Here is a 17421-nt window from a genome sequence, read left to right as displayed (position 1 = left end):
GTAATCCTAGCTAGTCAGGAGGCTGAGGTCTGAAGATTGCAGTTCAAAGGTACCCCAGACAGGAAACTGAGCATCATCTCCAATTAACCACCAAAAATCCAGAAGCAGAGCTGTGCCTCAAGTGATAGAACACCAGCCTTGAGTAAAACACCTTAGGGACAGGCCCTGAGTTCAAGCCCTGCTCTGCCTCCTCCACCTCCCCCTTTTCTTACCAGGCTGGCTTGGAACTTCAGTTCTTAGATCTCAGCCTTTTGAGTAGCTAGTACTACAGGCATGAGCCACCAGTTCCTATTTTGATCATTTCTCAACATGATGAAACTTGCCTCAGTACTCTGAATCACCTTTTGTGGATTTAACTTTGTTGCCTTGTTGGCTTGATGAAGAGCAAAATCGAGATAGAGAAATGTACCCAATATCTGAAATCCTTTGTTGAAAATGATTTTTGCATTTGGGAGCTGCAGAAAGACTAGAGTGAGAACTCTCTCTTTCTATATAAATTAGTTAGGGATGAACACTTAAGACTCTGCACTTTCCCTCCACTGATCTTTTTCTTGTTCTGTTTCTCTTTATTTTGGCAGATTATTTGGGGATTAGCTAGTTGATCTGTTTGAAATGGGTTGAAATAAGCTGAAACAACATATTTCCAGGTACTTTCCTTAAAGGATGTGACTACAAATAGGACAGATAGGTCAACTATGTGGTAGGTAACAGGAAAGCAGACAGGACTGAAATTTTTGTTTTGTTTTGGGTGCTGGCTAGAACTCAGGGCCAGGACACCATCCCCTAGAGCTCTTTTGTTCAAGGCTGGTACTCTATTACTTGAGCCATAGCTCCACTTCCAGCTTTTTATGTTCATTGGAGATGAGAACCTTACAGACTTTCCTGCTTGGGCTGGCTTCAAACCATGATCCTCAGATCTCAGCCTTCTTAGTAGCTTGGATTACTGGTGTGAGTCATCTGCACCCAGCTCAATTCTGGCTTTTTGCTGGTTAATTGGAGCTAAGAGTCTTCTGGACTTGCCCATCAGAGCTGGCTTTGGACTACCATCCTCAAAACTGAATCTTATAATCAGATTCAGAAACAATATCAGTTTTTATACCTTCTAAAATCCTGATTTTTTTAATAGCTGGAAATGGGGCAAAGAAGAGCTGTAAAACTTACATTCAACAGATTTGAGCCCGTCCTTCCCTTTCTCCCTTTCTCCCTTTCTCCCTTTCTCCCTTTCTCCCTCCCTCTCCCTCTCCCTCTCCCTCTCCCTCCCTCTCCCTCCCTCTCTCCCTCCCTCCCTCCCTCTCTCTCTCTCTCTCTCTCTCTCTCTCTCTCTCTCTCTCTCTCTCTCTCTCTCTCTCTCTCTCTCTCTCTCTCTCTCTCTCGACAAGTATTATATGCAGAGAAATTAGCTTTGAATAAGTCAGAGATAGTCTTTGTTCCCAGGAACCTGCTGGGGGAGGTGGTAATAAACATAGTCTCACCAATAATTAAAATTGTGGTAGATATTCATGAGGAAACATGCAAATATAGTAAAAGCATGTGATAAGGAGATCTAATACAGTCTGGAATTTCTTTGTTCCCCAGGCAAGCACCTGAAGAAGGAATAGGTGTGAGTCAGGCAGGAAGGTAAAAGAATGAAGAGAGGGGAGCTTATTCAAAGCAGAGGGGAGAGCCAGGGCATGGTGGCGAAGACCGGTGTTCCTGATGCTCCCAAGGCCAAGGCTGTAGTATCTGAGCTCAGGAATTCGACATCAGCCAGGCTCCATCTCAAAAGAGGGTAGGCCAGGGCACTGTCCTTGGGAATACCATTCTATTCTTCCATCTAGTGTGGCTGGATGGAATGTATGAGAAGGTTGAGGTGGGGACCGATTTTGTGGTACAGAACCCTGAAGAGCTTTGGCAGAACAGGAACATGATGGTGTTTGGGTCTTTGTGAAGATGCCTTTAAGGCGAGGTGCCAGTGTCTCAGGCCTGTAATACTAGCTGCTTTGGAGGCTGAAATCTGAGGATCATGATTTGATGCTGGATTTGGTTTCTGTCCCAGTTGATCTCTTTGTCCCTTTGAGTAGGACAGCTACTTCATTTCCTGTAACCAAATTCATTTTTGTTTAAAATGTTCTTACTTGAAACAAAGGTTGAGTTCTAATGGCTACAGACAAATCCTTTAACCTGGTCTCTGCCTTCATCTGTGAAATAAAAGGATCTACCCAACCATAGATACTTTAGTGGTTTTTAGCTAGGGTCCGGTTTCAGAAAATCCCTACTGACAGAGGAGGCTAACTGGCTCTGCAATGGGAAAGCAGGACAAGTGCTGTCAATTAATTGGGATATTAAGAATATTATAGTCCTGTACTTTTTCTGTCTTCCTTGCATTACTGTGACTCTGTTACTTGTGACTTCATTTAAAACATCAATGTGACTGTGAGGCTAGAGTAGGTCCCGTTATTGTATGTGCCACATGATGACCTGTGGGACCCCCACTTAATTCATCACTACTATTGAAAGGTCATATGTCAGAGCCTCAACACAAAACCTTCATCCACTTGGAAAGACTGGAGCTGGCGATGTGGTGAGTCTTCCTTGTTGACTTAAGAAATCATTCTGGGAATTACAGTTATGACATCTTTAAAGCTCAGTCAGGGGCTTGGGGGCCTTGCTTAAGTGGTAGAGTACTTGTCTAATATGCTCAAGACCCTTGGTACAATTCCTGGTGTGTGTATGTCTCTCAGTCTCTTGGTCTCTCTGTCTGTCTGTCTGTCTGTCTGTCTGTCTGTCTGTCTGTCTGTCTGTCTGTCTGTCTCTCTCTCTCTCTCTCTCTCTCTCTCACATGCACACACACACACACATATACCACGTGTGCGTGCATGTGCCATTCAAGTTTGTGTCAGGACTAGAGTGTCGTCATTAAAAACAGTGTATTGTTCCCCTGTCATTTTCAAAGAATCAGTGTGACAGATTCAAGAATTTTATATCAGCTGGTATTTTGAAAAGAGTGTCTGTTATAAAGGGATAGTAAAAAGGAATAATGTTTTAGGGTAGCCCCATGTTCAGATGTGGGGAAAATTTAGGTATGGTTGTTTTCTTTCATGCCTTGAGAATATCTTACAACTTGTAGTCATGGGATAGTGGAAAGAATGGAGTAACTGTGTCTGATGGCTGTATATAACCATTCAATTTCTGGGTAATGACAGAAGTAATCAGGTGGCAAAAAAGGATTTGCACAGGTGTTAGGAGACATCTAGAGTTAGATGCCACAATTGGAAACTTTGAAAGCTGACCTCAGTAGCACCTTGTCTCTTGTCACAGGAGCATCTGTTGTTCAGGTAGCAGGGGCCCTTTTAGCAAACATTTACAAAGCATTTATGATTCCTGGAAGTACACAAGTGAAAAGGTCGGGAAGGGGGCAAGATGCCTCAGGACAGGGAGAATTCCAGGGTGGATTTAAGTCATGGACTTAATGTAGAGAGGGAACTTAGAGACCTGTCTCAGCCTCTCCCTCCCCATCATGCTGGTATGGGACTTGCCATGAGATCTAGGCCCCCAAACACACCATTCCATTGACTTAGCCTCTTGAGTTTTAGGGTTATAGTTCTACCCTCTTATTTTGAATTTGGGTGAAGTTATATCCACAGACATTGTTAAGTTGTTCATAGTAGGTCCTTCTAGTAGCTTAGTCACTTGGACTAAATTCGAATGCTTCTCCTCAGTTTAATAATACTATGGTTGTATAATTTTAATATCAATATATAAATAATAACAGCAGGCATTATATTCTGGCACATTCCATGTGCCAGAATTTTTCTCAGCACTGTATATCTATAAATGCATTAAACTCTCACAGTTGTGTGAAATGTAGGTACTGTTCTTTCTAATGTTTTACAGAGGAGGATACCAAGGCACAGAAAATGTTCAGTCATTGGACCTGAGTCACATATAGTGAATACTGAAGCTTGATTTTTCAACCTAAGCAGTTTTTCCCCCAAAACACTAGGCCTCTAAAACACTAGGCCCAGGGCTGGTGACCTTTTCCTACAAATATTTTTTACTTTGTAAACTATAAAACTTCTGTTGGCATCAGTAATGCTCACGGCCTTGCTAATAAAACTTTATTTATAAAAATAGGGGACTGGGTTAAATCTATGGGCTATAGTTTGCAGACCTTGCACTGGGCCTGCTCTGTGTTTTCCAGATACCCCTACCACTATTGATAGTGTATCTCATCGCTGTCTATGATGAAGCATATTTTGACGTTCTTTTTGGGTAAAGTATCTTTCTTTATTGGCTAGAGAGGATGGTGGCATTTATAGCTGTGTGTGGGATTGTGAAGCTCAGCGCTGGAAGAGAGATTTCATTCTCGCCCAGTTTTCTGTGTGACCTTGGAACAAGTCTCTTGGCATCTGTCCTCTTAGCTCTACACAGTGGTGATAAAAAATGAGTCTTACCACCTGCCTCCTTACAGAGAAAGCGGGAAGGAGAGAGGGATAGATAGCATTTTGGACTAATAAAGTCTTAGCCATAATGTACTTAGAACTTGGAGTTTTGAAGAAGAGGAAAGCATCGAGTCACATTCATTAGGTAGTTTGCTTGCAAATTAGAGGATGCTTCATGGGTATGTTTCATGTTTGGCATACAGAACAGAACTGTAAAAGAATGGCACTCCCAGTGATCTGCATGAGAGGATGTGGGTTTACAGGGCATGGATTTATGGATTGCTAATATAGCAGTAAGCTTTAGGCAGTGGAGTTAAGATGGTAAAGCAGGTAGTTATTTCAGTTTTTAATAAGTATGCAACCATAGAGTTCCATAGCCAACCTCATTATATGGCATCTCCATAAGAAAATGCAGGCTCTCTCTGCCAAGCTGTTAAGTTTTACCAGTATGGAGTATGGTTTTTTTGTTTTTTGTTTGTTTTTTAAATAGAAATGTTTCAAAGTGAAATTTGGAATTTGCAAGTTCAATGTAGAAGCCTCAGAGGGAAGGGGGCTGCTGCTTGCATTTCAATGAAAAGGAGAGGAAATTCATTACAGAGGTTGGAAGTGTGGTTTGCATGCTAAGACCTTCCTGAAAGACTAAGTCTTCCTGGGAAAGGTGGGAAGGAAGTGGTGACTTTGCCCTTTTATTAGCCAAGGTTCTTTGGCTAATAAACCACCTGGACTGCTTCAATGCACCAAAATTCTCCGTCCCCCATCCTGGTTTTTTTTTTTTTAACTTTGCAAGAATTTGTCAAGGTCACAGATGTGTATTGAGCAGAGAATTTTAGCCTAGGATCTACCTCAGTGTCTTTGTGGCTTTTGTTTTGTCCTGTTGACAAAAACTATACTATTTAAAAATCCAAATCAAAGATGCTGTTATGTGAGTTATAAGAAGAGCTAGTATTTAGCAAAGACATGTTTGGTGCTGGGCCAAGTCTTCATTTCATATCACCACAGTAACGGTCCTTCTGAAGAGCGTTCTTGTTTGAACCCTTCTTGCTTGTGGCACCTTAGTTTGCTTCTTTGAGGCAAAGGAGCACTACACCCTCAAGCCCACTAGAGGCCAACTATTTTGTTCAGCTCAAAAATGACAGGGCCAGAATTTAAATCTTAAGTTTTCCTGAGGTCCAAACCCAAAGTTAAGGTGATCAGCAATCCTGGTTTCCTGGCATTCAGGATGCTCAGTATCATGGTTAGAAATTGCTTGGGCAAACAGGAAGAGTTGAAGTTTCCTGTGGATTTTCCCCCATCCTACTGGACTCCACACTTGGTCAAGGCTATAAATCCTAGGGTAGTTTTGGAATCATTCAGGTTGGTGGGAGACTGAGTTGATGGGTTCTTCTAGTATAATTATTCCCACATTAATTGCTTCAGTTTGCACTGATAAAGCAAGAGTCAAAATTTTGCTAGGATCAACAACGTGTTTCACCTCATATCCAAGTATTGTTATACTGTTTGTTACATAGTGGCTTCGGGCCACTCGTGGGAACAGGTGGGTCAACTTTGGAAGATTTGCCCTCTTTCACTGTTCTCATGTTACACATTTTCTAAGAACCCCCATATGCCCTTGGAACTTCTAGCTGGCTTTCAGAAATGGGGATCAGCAAGCACAAAGCATTTGTGGCTTATCTGTCTTCTTTCTGAGACTCCCTCACCAGTGTCTCTTTTCAAAGAAATTGTTTTGGACAATGTCCAGCCTCTGAAGGATGTTGCATACATATAACAGGACATACAAGCTATAGATTGTGAGCACTGTTATTGCACCACAATGAGACAGACATGATCATTAGAAATTCACACATTTGCCTATTGTAGAGACATTGGTCTTTTCTCCAAAGAGAATCTGTGTAAACAGTTTTTCCTTTTTCTTCCTCTTGTTTTAAATGTTAGTGCCCTGTCAGTGGCCCCCTAGAAGCTATCTGTGGTGATGCTTGTGGAGAGGGCAGGTCAGGAGAAGGCAGGCATGTCCTCTGATGTTCCTGGTTGGTTGAGGAGGATGTTAACGCCTCAAGTTCCACTACTGTCAAGAGATGGAAAGGCCAGCCTGTGTTTTATGCCAGTGATGGATGCACCATTTCTATTATTTGGGTACATGATTTGAGATTTGTTTTTGAGATGTATTAATTCGATTCAATCCAGGGACTGTGTAATGACTTAATTACTCATGTGCTCCATTGTATAATGATGTCAAGAGGTGCCTTGTCAGTTTTAGTTCATGTTTTGTTCATGACTGTGTGACTGTATTACAGATGAGATGATCATCCAGAATGATTTCTTCTGTGGCTAGTGTATGGTGTTTCCTGCACTTGTATAAATGAAATCCAAGCTCTCTAGTGATTCCTATAGAAAAAAGGACGTGGAAGACAGGAGAAGGGTACCAAGGAAAGAGACTGAGCATGTTGAATGGGACTTAGTAGAAAGAGTGGCTTTACTATTAAGGAGAAATGGTCTGGGGGGAGGATGAGGAGCCTGTGTGGAAACACACTGACTCAGAGATGTACATAGACTTGGGTAGATAAATACAAAACAAAGACAGAAACACACAGAGACAGTTACCGAAACCAGTGGATGAGAGGAAAAAGAGGAAGATAGACAGACAGATTAACCTTTTCCTTATGGTCCCCAAGCATTCCTCATCCTGTGATGATCTTATTTCTGATTGCTTCCTTCTGACTTTCAAGTTCTTTGCTGGATCCATGTTTGTAAGAGTAGAAGTACTGAGGAATCTAGCCCTTGGCAAGGAGAGATGTAAGAGCCAGTGTACATAACTGGGAATACTATCTCTGGAGCCATACTCTGTTGGATAGAACTCCTGTTCTGTCACATGCTTATTGAGTGACCTGCACAGGTTATATAATCTTCATCCTAAAATGAGGGTGATGATAGTACCCCACAGTTTGTATGAGAAATAAATGAGGTAACTCATGCAAACCTATTAAAAGTGTATGGGACAGGCATTGGCTTGGAAATGATTCTGAATGTCGTGGAGCAATTCTTTGAAGGAATGTTCTCAGAGCTAAAGATATTTTTCTGAATGCTGAAGAGTTTATGTGTTCCTATTTGGGGCCTTTTGCCTTGACCCTCACTGAGGTGAGAGAGAGGAAGATGGACTGGGAGTAAGAGCTTGCAGCTTCTAGTCCTGGCTCTGTCACTAGCTGCCATGAGATGGAGTTTTTCTGGACCTGCTCTCATTATAATAAATGTGGGGGTTTTGGGTCTTTGACCAAGTGCTATTGAGACCGTTCTGGCATGTGAGCTTTATGATTTGGCTCTGTAGAAGTTTGTGGACTTAAGTTCTTGTAAAGGATTGGGAGTGCGTAGAGAGTTAATCCTGGACGAGAGAAGTGTGGGTGCTGCTTTGTGAATGAGGACGGGGAGTAGTGAGAGTGGGTAGGAATCTGGTTACCTTGCCTGCGATTGTGGCTGTCAACGTTTTCTCTTTTCTTCTCCTGTTTCCCTGGGAGAGAGGCAGTGATTGAAAGAGAGTCATAGATCCCTGGGGCAGACTGAAATAGAAAACTCTTAGTGAGCTTCGGAGCATGGGTTATAGTTCTGGGAAGCCAGCTATTTCATCCTTTAAGATGAGTTCTGATCTTGTAATGAGGTCATTGGTGACCTGTTTTTTGGGCCTAAGCAAATGACAACATTGCCCATGCCTGTCTCTGGCTCCTTTTTATCTCCTTCTCCAAATTCCTCTTTATTACTGTCATGCCTCTACTGTTGGACCCTGCTTAGGGTCCTGTGTGGCTCATGTAACACATTTTTCTTGCCCCTTCAAAGAAGGGGCCAAACTCTTAATTTCCTGAGTAGTGTTACCATTGCCAAGTGTTGGCTAGTACAGATGATAAGAGAGTACAGCTTTCAAGTATATTTATATATGAAGAGAATTTAGAAAAACTAATTCTTGGAATGTTGAGGAAGTTACCCATTGAGCTGAGAGCTTTGTAAGTCACCCAAAGTCCTATATTGTACTAGGTGATATCCTTTCCTACAATGAGTCTTTAGCTTCTGCGCTAAGGCAGAGAGCATATGGAGATAGAATTGAATCATAATATGGAAATGTAGACTAGTAGTTAAGAACATAGGGTTTGGAGTTGACAGAGCTATTGGATCACCTTGAGGGACTGTCATCATGGAGTCTCAGTTGGTATCATACATAGTTGTTGTGAGAAGTCTATATGTTTGCCTATTGCGTTAGCTTTTCTATTAGTCTGAGAAAAGCAACTTACAAGGAAAAAAAATTATAGTGGCTCAGGGTTGCTTGACCCCATTGTTGGGGCCTGTGGTGAGGCAGAACATCATGGTGGACAGGAAGTAGTGGCCTGTGGTGAGGCAGAACATCATGGTGGACAGGAAGTAGTGGAGCAGAGCTGCTTACCTCATGGTAGCCAGGAAATAGACAGATAGGGAAGAGCTAGGGATACCTTCTTGGAATGACTCCCTTTTGTTAGGAGAAAAAAAATGATATATTTTCTTTCATACCCAAGCATGCCTTTGTTATCTGTATCATAAGTTGGCTTGAATTGAGTTTTCCCCTATAGAGGGCACCAATGTATTCAAAGATGAGTTAGTGGTAGACAGACAGACATAAACAAAAAAACATATCAAGTTTCTGTCTGGTTTTGGAGATTGTAGAGTGAGGGACGAAGCCAGCTCACCGAAGCATACCTGTTAATTCACTTGCTGGTTTTACATTAGCAGTTCAAGCCCTGGATTGAACAGTAAGACCTAGAATCCCCCGTCCCTTCCCCCCCCCCCCTCAAGTTTTGGGCCTAAGTATCTTTGGCCTGAAAATTTCTAAGGTTTTGTTCAAGTCTTTCATTTTGAGACTAGTACAAAGTCTCATCTGCTATATAGGGATTTAATGAAAAGAAAGTTCTTTGGAAGATGGGTAAAGACAATAGTCCTATTAGGACTTGAAATGCTTCAGTGTCTCCCTTTGACACTTTTTTTTTTTTGCAGTCGTGGGCTTGAACTCTGGGTCTGGGCTCTGCCACTTCTGGCTTTTTCAGCCTATGTGGTGCTGAGGAATCAAGGCAAGCTCTCTCCCACTGAGCCACCTTCCTAGCCCCCTCCCTTTGAAACTTTACTTCAAAAGCTAATCAGTATACTGGGTTCAGTGAGGAACACCTGTAATTCTAGCTGCTAGAAAGATGAAGATACAGAGGATAATAGTCCAAGGACAGACTTAGGAAAAAGTTAAGGAGACCACACATTTCAACAAACAAATTGAATATGATGGTGAGCAACAATCATCCCAGTTACATTGGAGGAATGAGTAGGAGGACCGTGGTTTGAGACTACCTCTGGGTAAAAAGTGAGATCTGATTTGAAAAATAATGGAAGTGGAAAGGAGTGGAGATATGTCTCAATTGGTAAAGCACTTGCCTAGCCACTGCAAAGCCCTGACTGACTACAGTATCAAAATAATCATCAATCAATCATACAAGTTCATCAGCTGTTAGCTGATGTTAGTGAGGCAGTTTTGGACAGTGAGGAGGTAGATGTGTAATCCCTGCTTAATGTCAGAACTCCTAAGTCAGCTTCTTTGTCTTCACAGAGGACTGAGGAGGGTAAAGAGTACCTCTCTGCATGTCATATCTTATGGTACCTAAATGTTACTAGCTGAGTATCAGAAAGGAAACTTCCACAAATGTTCTTTAGACACAGCTGAGAAGCAAAGATAGAAAAGATCTCTTGGGTGTGGAGGCTGATTATGCTGCCTTGCAGCAAGTATTGTCAGCTCAAGTCCTGAGAGTGTAAAGGTTGACCAAGAATTAAGCTTTTTTTTGTGTGTGAAGTTTGCCATTGATGTAGTGAGTGGAGTGAGGCTTGTTTATATACAGAAGATAACTATTTTACTATCATAGGTGCTGTCTCTCTCTTTGAGATTTCATGTGTGATTTGTTCAATATGGATCATGATAAAGAGCCAAGATGCCATCCTAGGTCACTTATTTTTCTTCCACAGCAGGAGTCAAGCCATATTGTGATACTGAATCATGACCCAGGCACAACAATGAGATCGAGGCTTCTGAGGCTTCAATATCATTCCAATCCTTACCAGCAAGGCTCATTTTTGGTACTGATTGTGCTGCTGCTGCTTTTCTCTTACAGGTGCTTACATCATGCCGAGCCTTCCTTGTCACAGCTCGAATCCCTACCAAGGTAAGTAGTGAAGGTATTATCTCCCCCCCGCTCCCCGTCGTGTCTCACTCTCTCTCTCTCTCTCTCTCTCTCTCTCTCTCTCTCTCTCTCTCTCTCTCTCTCTCACACACACACACACACACACACACACACACACACACACACACACACTCCCCACATACACTCAGGCTCATACCTACATACACATGCACTCATGCATACTGACACTCAGGTTTAGTGCACATTGAAATGCATGCACATACATGCTCACACAGACTCATCACACACATCACGCATGCATGCCTACTTGCATCATACACACACACAAATACTCATAATATGTATTCATACTTCAGTTTGTTGACTTAGTGATTTAGGTCAGAGTTCTCTAAGTCCACTTGCCTTTTCTTCTTTTCCACAAAGCTTCTAAAGGTTATGATGACATTATTTTAAACTGCTTTTGCCCTTTCTTTGTGTAAAGGCTTTCCAAGAAAAGTGATGGAACATTTTGTGTTTTTGGTCCACGAGGCAGTACCTCTCTTCCTCTTCTGGGGCTTGGTTTGTACTGTTTCAAATCAACTGTTTCCTTCAGTTCCACTAAATGGCAGATTCTTCTCAGGTTTTGACATGTAGGAAATAACCTTCATAGTTCTGCAGAATGCACTATAGAACGGTGGCTACAGCAGCCCCTTCTTCCTGCCCTCTGAGTTGTCTATGAAAAAGAACATGGCAATTGTTCTGTTCTGCAAAGGTCTATTTAGCAATTTTCATGACTTGCCTTTTATTTCAAGTGGTCTGAGTTCATAGTTTCTGAAAGAGGCATAATTATGGCTCCCCTTTGTTTACAGTAGCCAGAAGAGGTTGATCATTTTTATATTGACAAAATGGAACAGAATACAGAGATTTTTTCCCTAAAGATATGATTGATAAATAAAATTTATTGAGAATTATTTAATAGCAATTAGTAAGCAATTTAATCTATAAAAGAATCTTCTGAAAACCATAATATGGACTCTATTATCATCCCCATTGTACAGATGGGAGAACTGGGGCAGAGGGGCGTTCAGTAACTTGCCTATGGTTATACTTCCACTATTAGGATATATGGATGATTCTAACTGTTGAAGAGTTTGGCAGTAAAGGTCTGGTTTAACTACAGTGTTATTACCTGAACTTAATGAATTGCCTATAAGAATTTTCAAAGTACATCATTTCATTGTTCTTGCAGGAACCATGATTGGTAAGTTGACATGCATAAAAATTCACAAGTAACAAATGAGAGAAAGATATTAGATTCACCCAGTCCTACTCTTTCCACTTTTTGCTGAGTTGAACTGCCTCACCTACTACATATTTAAGAAATAGATTTTTTTTTTTTTTTTTGGTCCGGTCGTGGGGCCTGAAGTCTGGGTCTGGGCACTGTCCCTCAGCTCTTTAGCTCAAGGCTAGCACTCTACCACTTGAGCCACAGCGCCACTTCCGGCTTTTTTCTTTTTGCTTATGTGGTGCTGAGGAATCGAACCCAGGGCCTCGAGCATGCAAGGCAAGCGCTCTACCACTGAGCCACCTTCCCAGCCCAGAAATAGATATTTTTATCATGACTTCTTTGAGCCTTACTACACATTTTTTTCTTTTTTCTAACTATTGAAAAATTTTTTTCTTTAATTTTATTGTCAAGGTGATGTGTACAGAGGGGTTACAGCTACATAAGTAAGGTAGTGAGTACATTTATTGTCTAACTTATTATCTCCTCCCTCATTTTTCTCCCTCTTTCCCTCTCCACCTTTACTACACATTTTAACTCTTAAAAAATTCTCCAATGAACATTTTTTTTTGGTTCCAAGTGTTTTTTCTCTCTTTCTTTCTCTTTGCTTGTACTGGGGCTTGAACTCAGGACTTGGGTACTGTCCTTTAGTTTGAACTCAAGGTTAGCACGCTATCATTTTAGCCACACAATTCTGGCTTTTTTTGGGGTAATTAATTGGAGATAAGAGTCTCACAGACTTTTCTGTCTGTGATCCTCAGATCTTAGTCTTTTGAGTAGCTAGGATTATCGACATGAGCCACCAGTGTCCTGCCCAGGCCCTTTTGATAATATAAATCTATATAATGTGTTATGAATAGAGTCTATTATAATGGCACTGAAGTTGGTTCAAATATCTAGCTATTAAAACTGAGAGTGGTGTAGTATGTAAGGAGATGAAGGAAGCCAGCACTATCCTTCCCGTGAAGTGCTCCATTGCAGAAGATTTGACATGTCACCTGCCCTTCCTGTGAGGGGATCTCATCTTTTCCTTTTGATCTATCCCTGAGGAGAGACTCAGTTTTGAACTGGCTAGAGAAGGTTCATCATTACTTCTGATTTTTCAGAGTGTCAGGTTCATGAATAATTTTGATTCAGAGTGATCTGCCTCCAGGTTTGCCCCTTAGAGAAGGCTGGTTTGCATGTATCAGGGTAAGGCTTGGCTGGGATGTAAAACCAGTGCCAGTCATATGAACTCTCTGGGCAAATAATTACACTCAGAGCATTAATATAAAATAGGCATGGATCATCATATAAGTAGCTTCTCTTTTTTATGGGCGTTGATTAATACAATATGTTTTTCTTTGGTTTAAAGTTCTATGAAAAGTGGGGCATGTTCTCTTTTATATTTCAGTGTAGATAGGAGGTGATCCCACATGCATAACAATGTGTAAGACACAGATACACATCTCAGTAATTACTCACAAAAGGAATAGCCCTGTAGGCACAAGCCAGATGAAGAAACAGAGCCTTGCCACCACCCAAAGACCCTAACTGTGCTTTGGGGTGGGGGTAATGAACAGCTCAAGGGAGGGTTTGTAGACAATCTAGATTAAAGGATCACTTCAGATAAACTAGGCAAAGGTTTAGCAGTGTGAAAGAGCACCAAGCATCTGGGAAGCTGGAATGTAGGCCGAGGTTGGGGAGGAAGCTGTGGTAGAGGGAGAAGCTTGGGAAGGTAGGCAGGACCTAGCCCCAAATGGGGAGTTGGAGCATGAACTACTGCCTGTGAAATAGTGAAGTTGCTATAGGCACCTATGTGAAGACTTTTAGAGTTGCTCTGCAGCTGGAGGGGATGGTTACTGGCTTGCTACAGGTTGGAGTAGGTTGATATGAGACTGGAAAAGCAATCTAGTTAATTCTTTCCTGTTATCTAATCAATCAATAGTATCTTTAGTTCTGAGCTTAAAATGTCCTCAGTTCTTCTTCATGCTATTTGCACCTCTGTCAGCTTCCTAACTAGTCCTCCCGTCTGCTTTTGTCTATAAATCTAACCTAACAGTGTTCTTCAGACGGTCTCGGGGTGGGCTGGTATCAAGGACTGGGAGCCAAGGCCTGATGGGTGAAGATGGGAGAATCACCTGAGCCTTGCTGCGATGCCTTTCAGGGTGTCTTAGGGATGGCCCTTTGCACTGCTAATAATAACCCAGAACCCTGACTAATCACAGAAGGAGCCAGTCATTGCTTATTGATTGCTGAACCTACAGGTTCTATTTTTTCACTTTCTGTTTTGTTCTGGCTCTTTTAGTGTTTTATGCAGTTGCAAATTCTTTACCCCTGCTTGCTTATGAAACTTGAAGTTATTCTTCAAGTCTTTTTTCATGGCCTACTGAAATGTTACCAGTCTTTCCTGGCTCTCTAGTGAAGACCCTTTGTACAGGATAAGAAGCTATTTAATTTTTTTTTCTTTTGAGACAGGGATTCATTTGTAGCCCAGTAGCCTCAACTCATGATATTCCTGCCTCAGCCTATCAAGTGTTGGGATTATAGGCTTGTGCTAACATGCTTGACTCAGTGGAAGCATTTTAATTGACTTCCAACTAACTTCAACAAGCTAAATCAACTAGGTGTGTCTATTTTTATCCCTGATGATACTGACTGATGCCAGCTGTGTATTTATGATTGCCAGCTATAAGAAAATGTACTTGATTGGAAGTGGCACTGTGGCTCAAGTGGTAGAGTGCTATCCTTGAGCAAAAGGAACTCAAGGACAGCGTTTAGGCCCAGAGTTCAAGCCCCAGCACCTGCAAAAGCAAACAAACAAAGAAAATGTACCTGATTGAACCTGCTTCTATCTGTTAAGGAGATGCCCTCTCTGAGCAGCAATGATTTATTTTATTTCCAGACTCATTTACAGTAGTTATGATCACAATGTCATTTTTTAAGTGAAAGACATTGCAATAGCTATGATATATGTGTACAATGAGATGTGTCTATGAAACATTGAATTTTTTTTAATTTTAATTTTAATTTTAATTTTAATTTTTTGTGAACATACTGTACAGAGGGGTTACAATTACATGGCAAGATTGAGTACATTTCTTATCAAGCATTGCAGCCTCCTCCTTTGTTTACCCTTCACATCCCTTCCCAGCCTCCCCCCGCCCCCCCACCCAATACCTCCCCCCCACACACACCAAAGTTGTAAAGTTCGTTTTTGACATGACAACTTGTACTTCTCATAGTTGCATCGGGTCCACCTGTATCCTTAAACGACTTGTTTTCCCCCATCTCCTCCACAAATTATACCGACATCAAATATAGTGAAAGCAGGGGTTATACTGTGGGGGAGGGACATACAAAGCAACAAAGAAATAATCTTATAAATGAGTTAGAAACAAATTCATGAAAGAAAAAAACATTTAAATACATATCTAAGGATTCATTTTCCTAACATCACATTATCTGACCTTTCCTGCTTGACTCAGACATATACTAGATATTGCAAATAAGGGAAACCATGGGACCTATATTTCTTTGGGCTTGGCTTACTTCACTTAATATAATTTTTTCCAAGCCTTTCCATTTCCTAACAAATGGGACAATGTCATTCTTTCTGATGGAGGCATAGAATTCCATTGTGTATATATACCACATTTTCTTGATCCATTCATCTACTGAGAGGCATCTGGGTTGGTTCCATATCTTAGCTATGGTAAATAATGCTGCAATAAACATAGTTGTGCTGGTAGCTTTAGTGTGGTCTTGTTTGTAAACATTTGGGTAAATGCCCCAAAGTGGGATTGCTGGGTCATAGGGGAGCTCTATGTGAAGTCTTTTGAGGAACCTCCATACTGCTTTCCAAAGTGGTTGAACAAGTTTACACTCCCACCAACAATGAAGTAAGGTTCCCTTCTGTCCACATCCCCTCCAGCATCTGTTGTTAGAGTTCTTGATTATAGCCATTCTAACTGGGGTGAGGTGGTATCTCAATGTTGTGAAACATTGAATATTGAAATAAGTAAATTATTTTAAAAAAGTTGTTCCCTTTTAGCATTATATGATGATTAAAATTTGAGGAAAGGATGAGAAACATAATAACCTGGAAAAACTTTTGCCCCCGGCTTGCCTAGCAAGTGCCTTTGCATTCTCAGTCCATATCTAAAGAGACTTGAATTGGGGTCTAGGAGCCCTGGACTGTGGGTTGGCTCATAGAGAAAGGCCACTGAAAGGCCATTAGTAAGCGCAACTCAAAGAAAAACTTTAGAGCTATAAAAAGAATGACAAATGAGAATGCATTTTATGAGCTGAAAGTGAAAATAATGAAAGTAGGTGTGTCTAACTTTTAGAAAATGATTCCCTCCTTTAAATGACTTTCAGAACTAAGCCAAGTATAGATCTTGGTAATAATAGGTAAGGAAACTAATTGAATGTTTTAAAATATGTGCCTTCAAGGCTGCATTTAACTCTCATAGGACAAAATATATGTCTCATTCCTCTTTCAGTATCCCATACTGGTACATAGTAGGCTCCCCACAAATGTCTGCCAGTTGACTAAGTAAATACCAGAACACATTCTTTTTCCATTTCCAAGGTCTTGTCATGTTTCTAAAGGTCTAAATGCAGATTTTTTTGTTCCTTTTTTTTTTTTTAATGTCAATACACTATAAATAAGGGTGCAGAATTAGGTCCGTTTGTGGCTTTGGCTCTTGTTCTTTTTTTATTTTTTTGGCTGTTTTTATTGGTTGTGAGGCTTGAACTCAGGGCCTGTGTGCTGTCCCTGAGCCTCTTTGTGCTCAAGGCTAGTGCTCTACTTCTTAAGCCGTAGCACTTCCATTTTTTGAGTAGTTTATTGGAGATAAGAGTTTCATGGGGACTTTTCTTCCTGGGTTGGCTTCCAATTGGGATCCTCAAATCTCAGTCTTCTGAATAGGGAGGATTATAGGCATGAGCCACCAACACCTGGCTCTTGTTATTTATTTATCTATCTATCTATCTATCTATTTATTTATTTATTGCCAGTCATGGGGCTTGAACTCGGGGCCTGGGCTCTTTTGCTCAAGGCTAGTACTCTACCACTTGAGCCACAGTGCCACTTCTAGCTTTTTCTGTTTATGTGGTGTTGAGAAATTGAACCCAGGGCTTCATGAATGTTAGGGATGCACTCTACCACTAAGCCACATTCCTAGCCCCTCTTGTTTTCTTTTTAAATCATTGCAATTGACCTTCTGTTTTGGTAGGCTTTGCTCCTGAAAACTCAGTTAACAGAAAGAGAAACCATTTTTAAAAATAACCTCTTTATGGACCTTTTCCTGGTCATTATCTCTTACATAGTATACTAAGTAACCATTTACATTGTATTAAGCATTGCAAGTAATCTAGAATGACTTATACTACATTGGAGGATGTGTATATACAACTACTGCACCCTATATGAGGGCCTGGCACAGTTGCAGATATTAATATCCCAAGGAGTCCAAGGCATTCTGAAATCCCTCAGGAATACCAAGGGACAAACTGCATATTTTTAGGTTTAACAAAAGAGGGAAAACAATCCAACTCAGTCACT

At 41.1% G+C, this 17421-nt stretch overlaps 1 protein-coding gene across 5 annotated transcripts in view; it reads left to right on the top strand.

Moving 5' to 3' along the window:
- The window catches only part of Carmil1 (capping protein regulator and myosin 1 linker 1), a 288276-nt gene that overhangs the window by 106375 nt on the left and 164480 nt on the right, over nucleotides 1-17421 (top strand). For all 5 annotated transcript variants that reach the window (XM_070024433.1, XM_070024432.1, XM_070024431.1 and 2 more), the window contains exon 3: nucleotides 10580-10630. In XM_070024433.1, the coding sequence (XP_069880534.1) occupies nucleotides 10580-10630 (51 nt within the window). The remainder of the gene's footprint in view (nucleotides 1-10579; nucleotides 10631-17421) is intronic.

Source organism: Dipodomys merriami, unplaced genomic scaffold (genome assembly GCF_024711535.1).
Source record: "Dipodomys merriami isolate MVZ:Mamm:240054 unplaced genomic scaffold, mDipMer1.0.p SCAF_16, whole genome shotgun sequence".
NCBI lineage: Eukaryota > Metazoa > Chordata > Mammalia > Rodentia > Heteromyidae > Dipodomys > Dipodomys merriami.
This window is presented reverse-complemented; position numbering and strand designations above follow the sequence as displayed.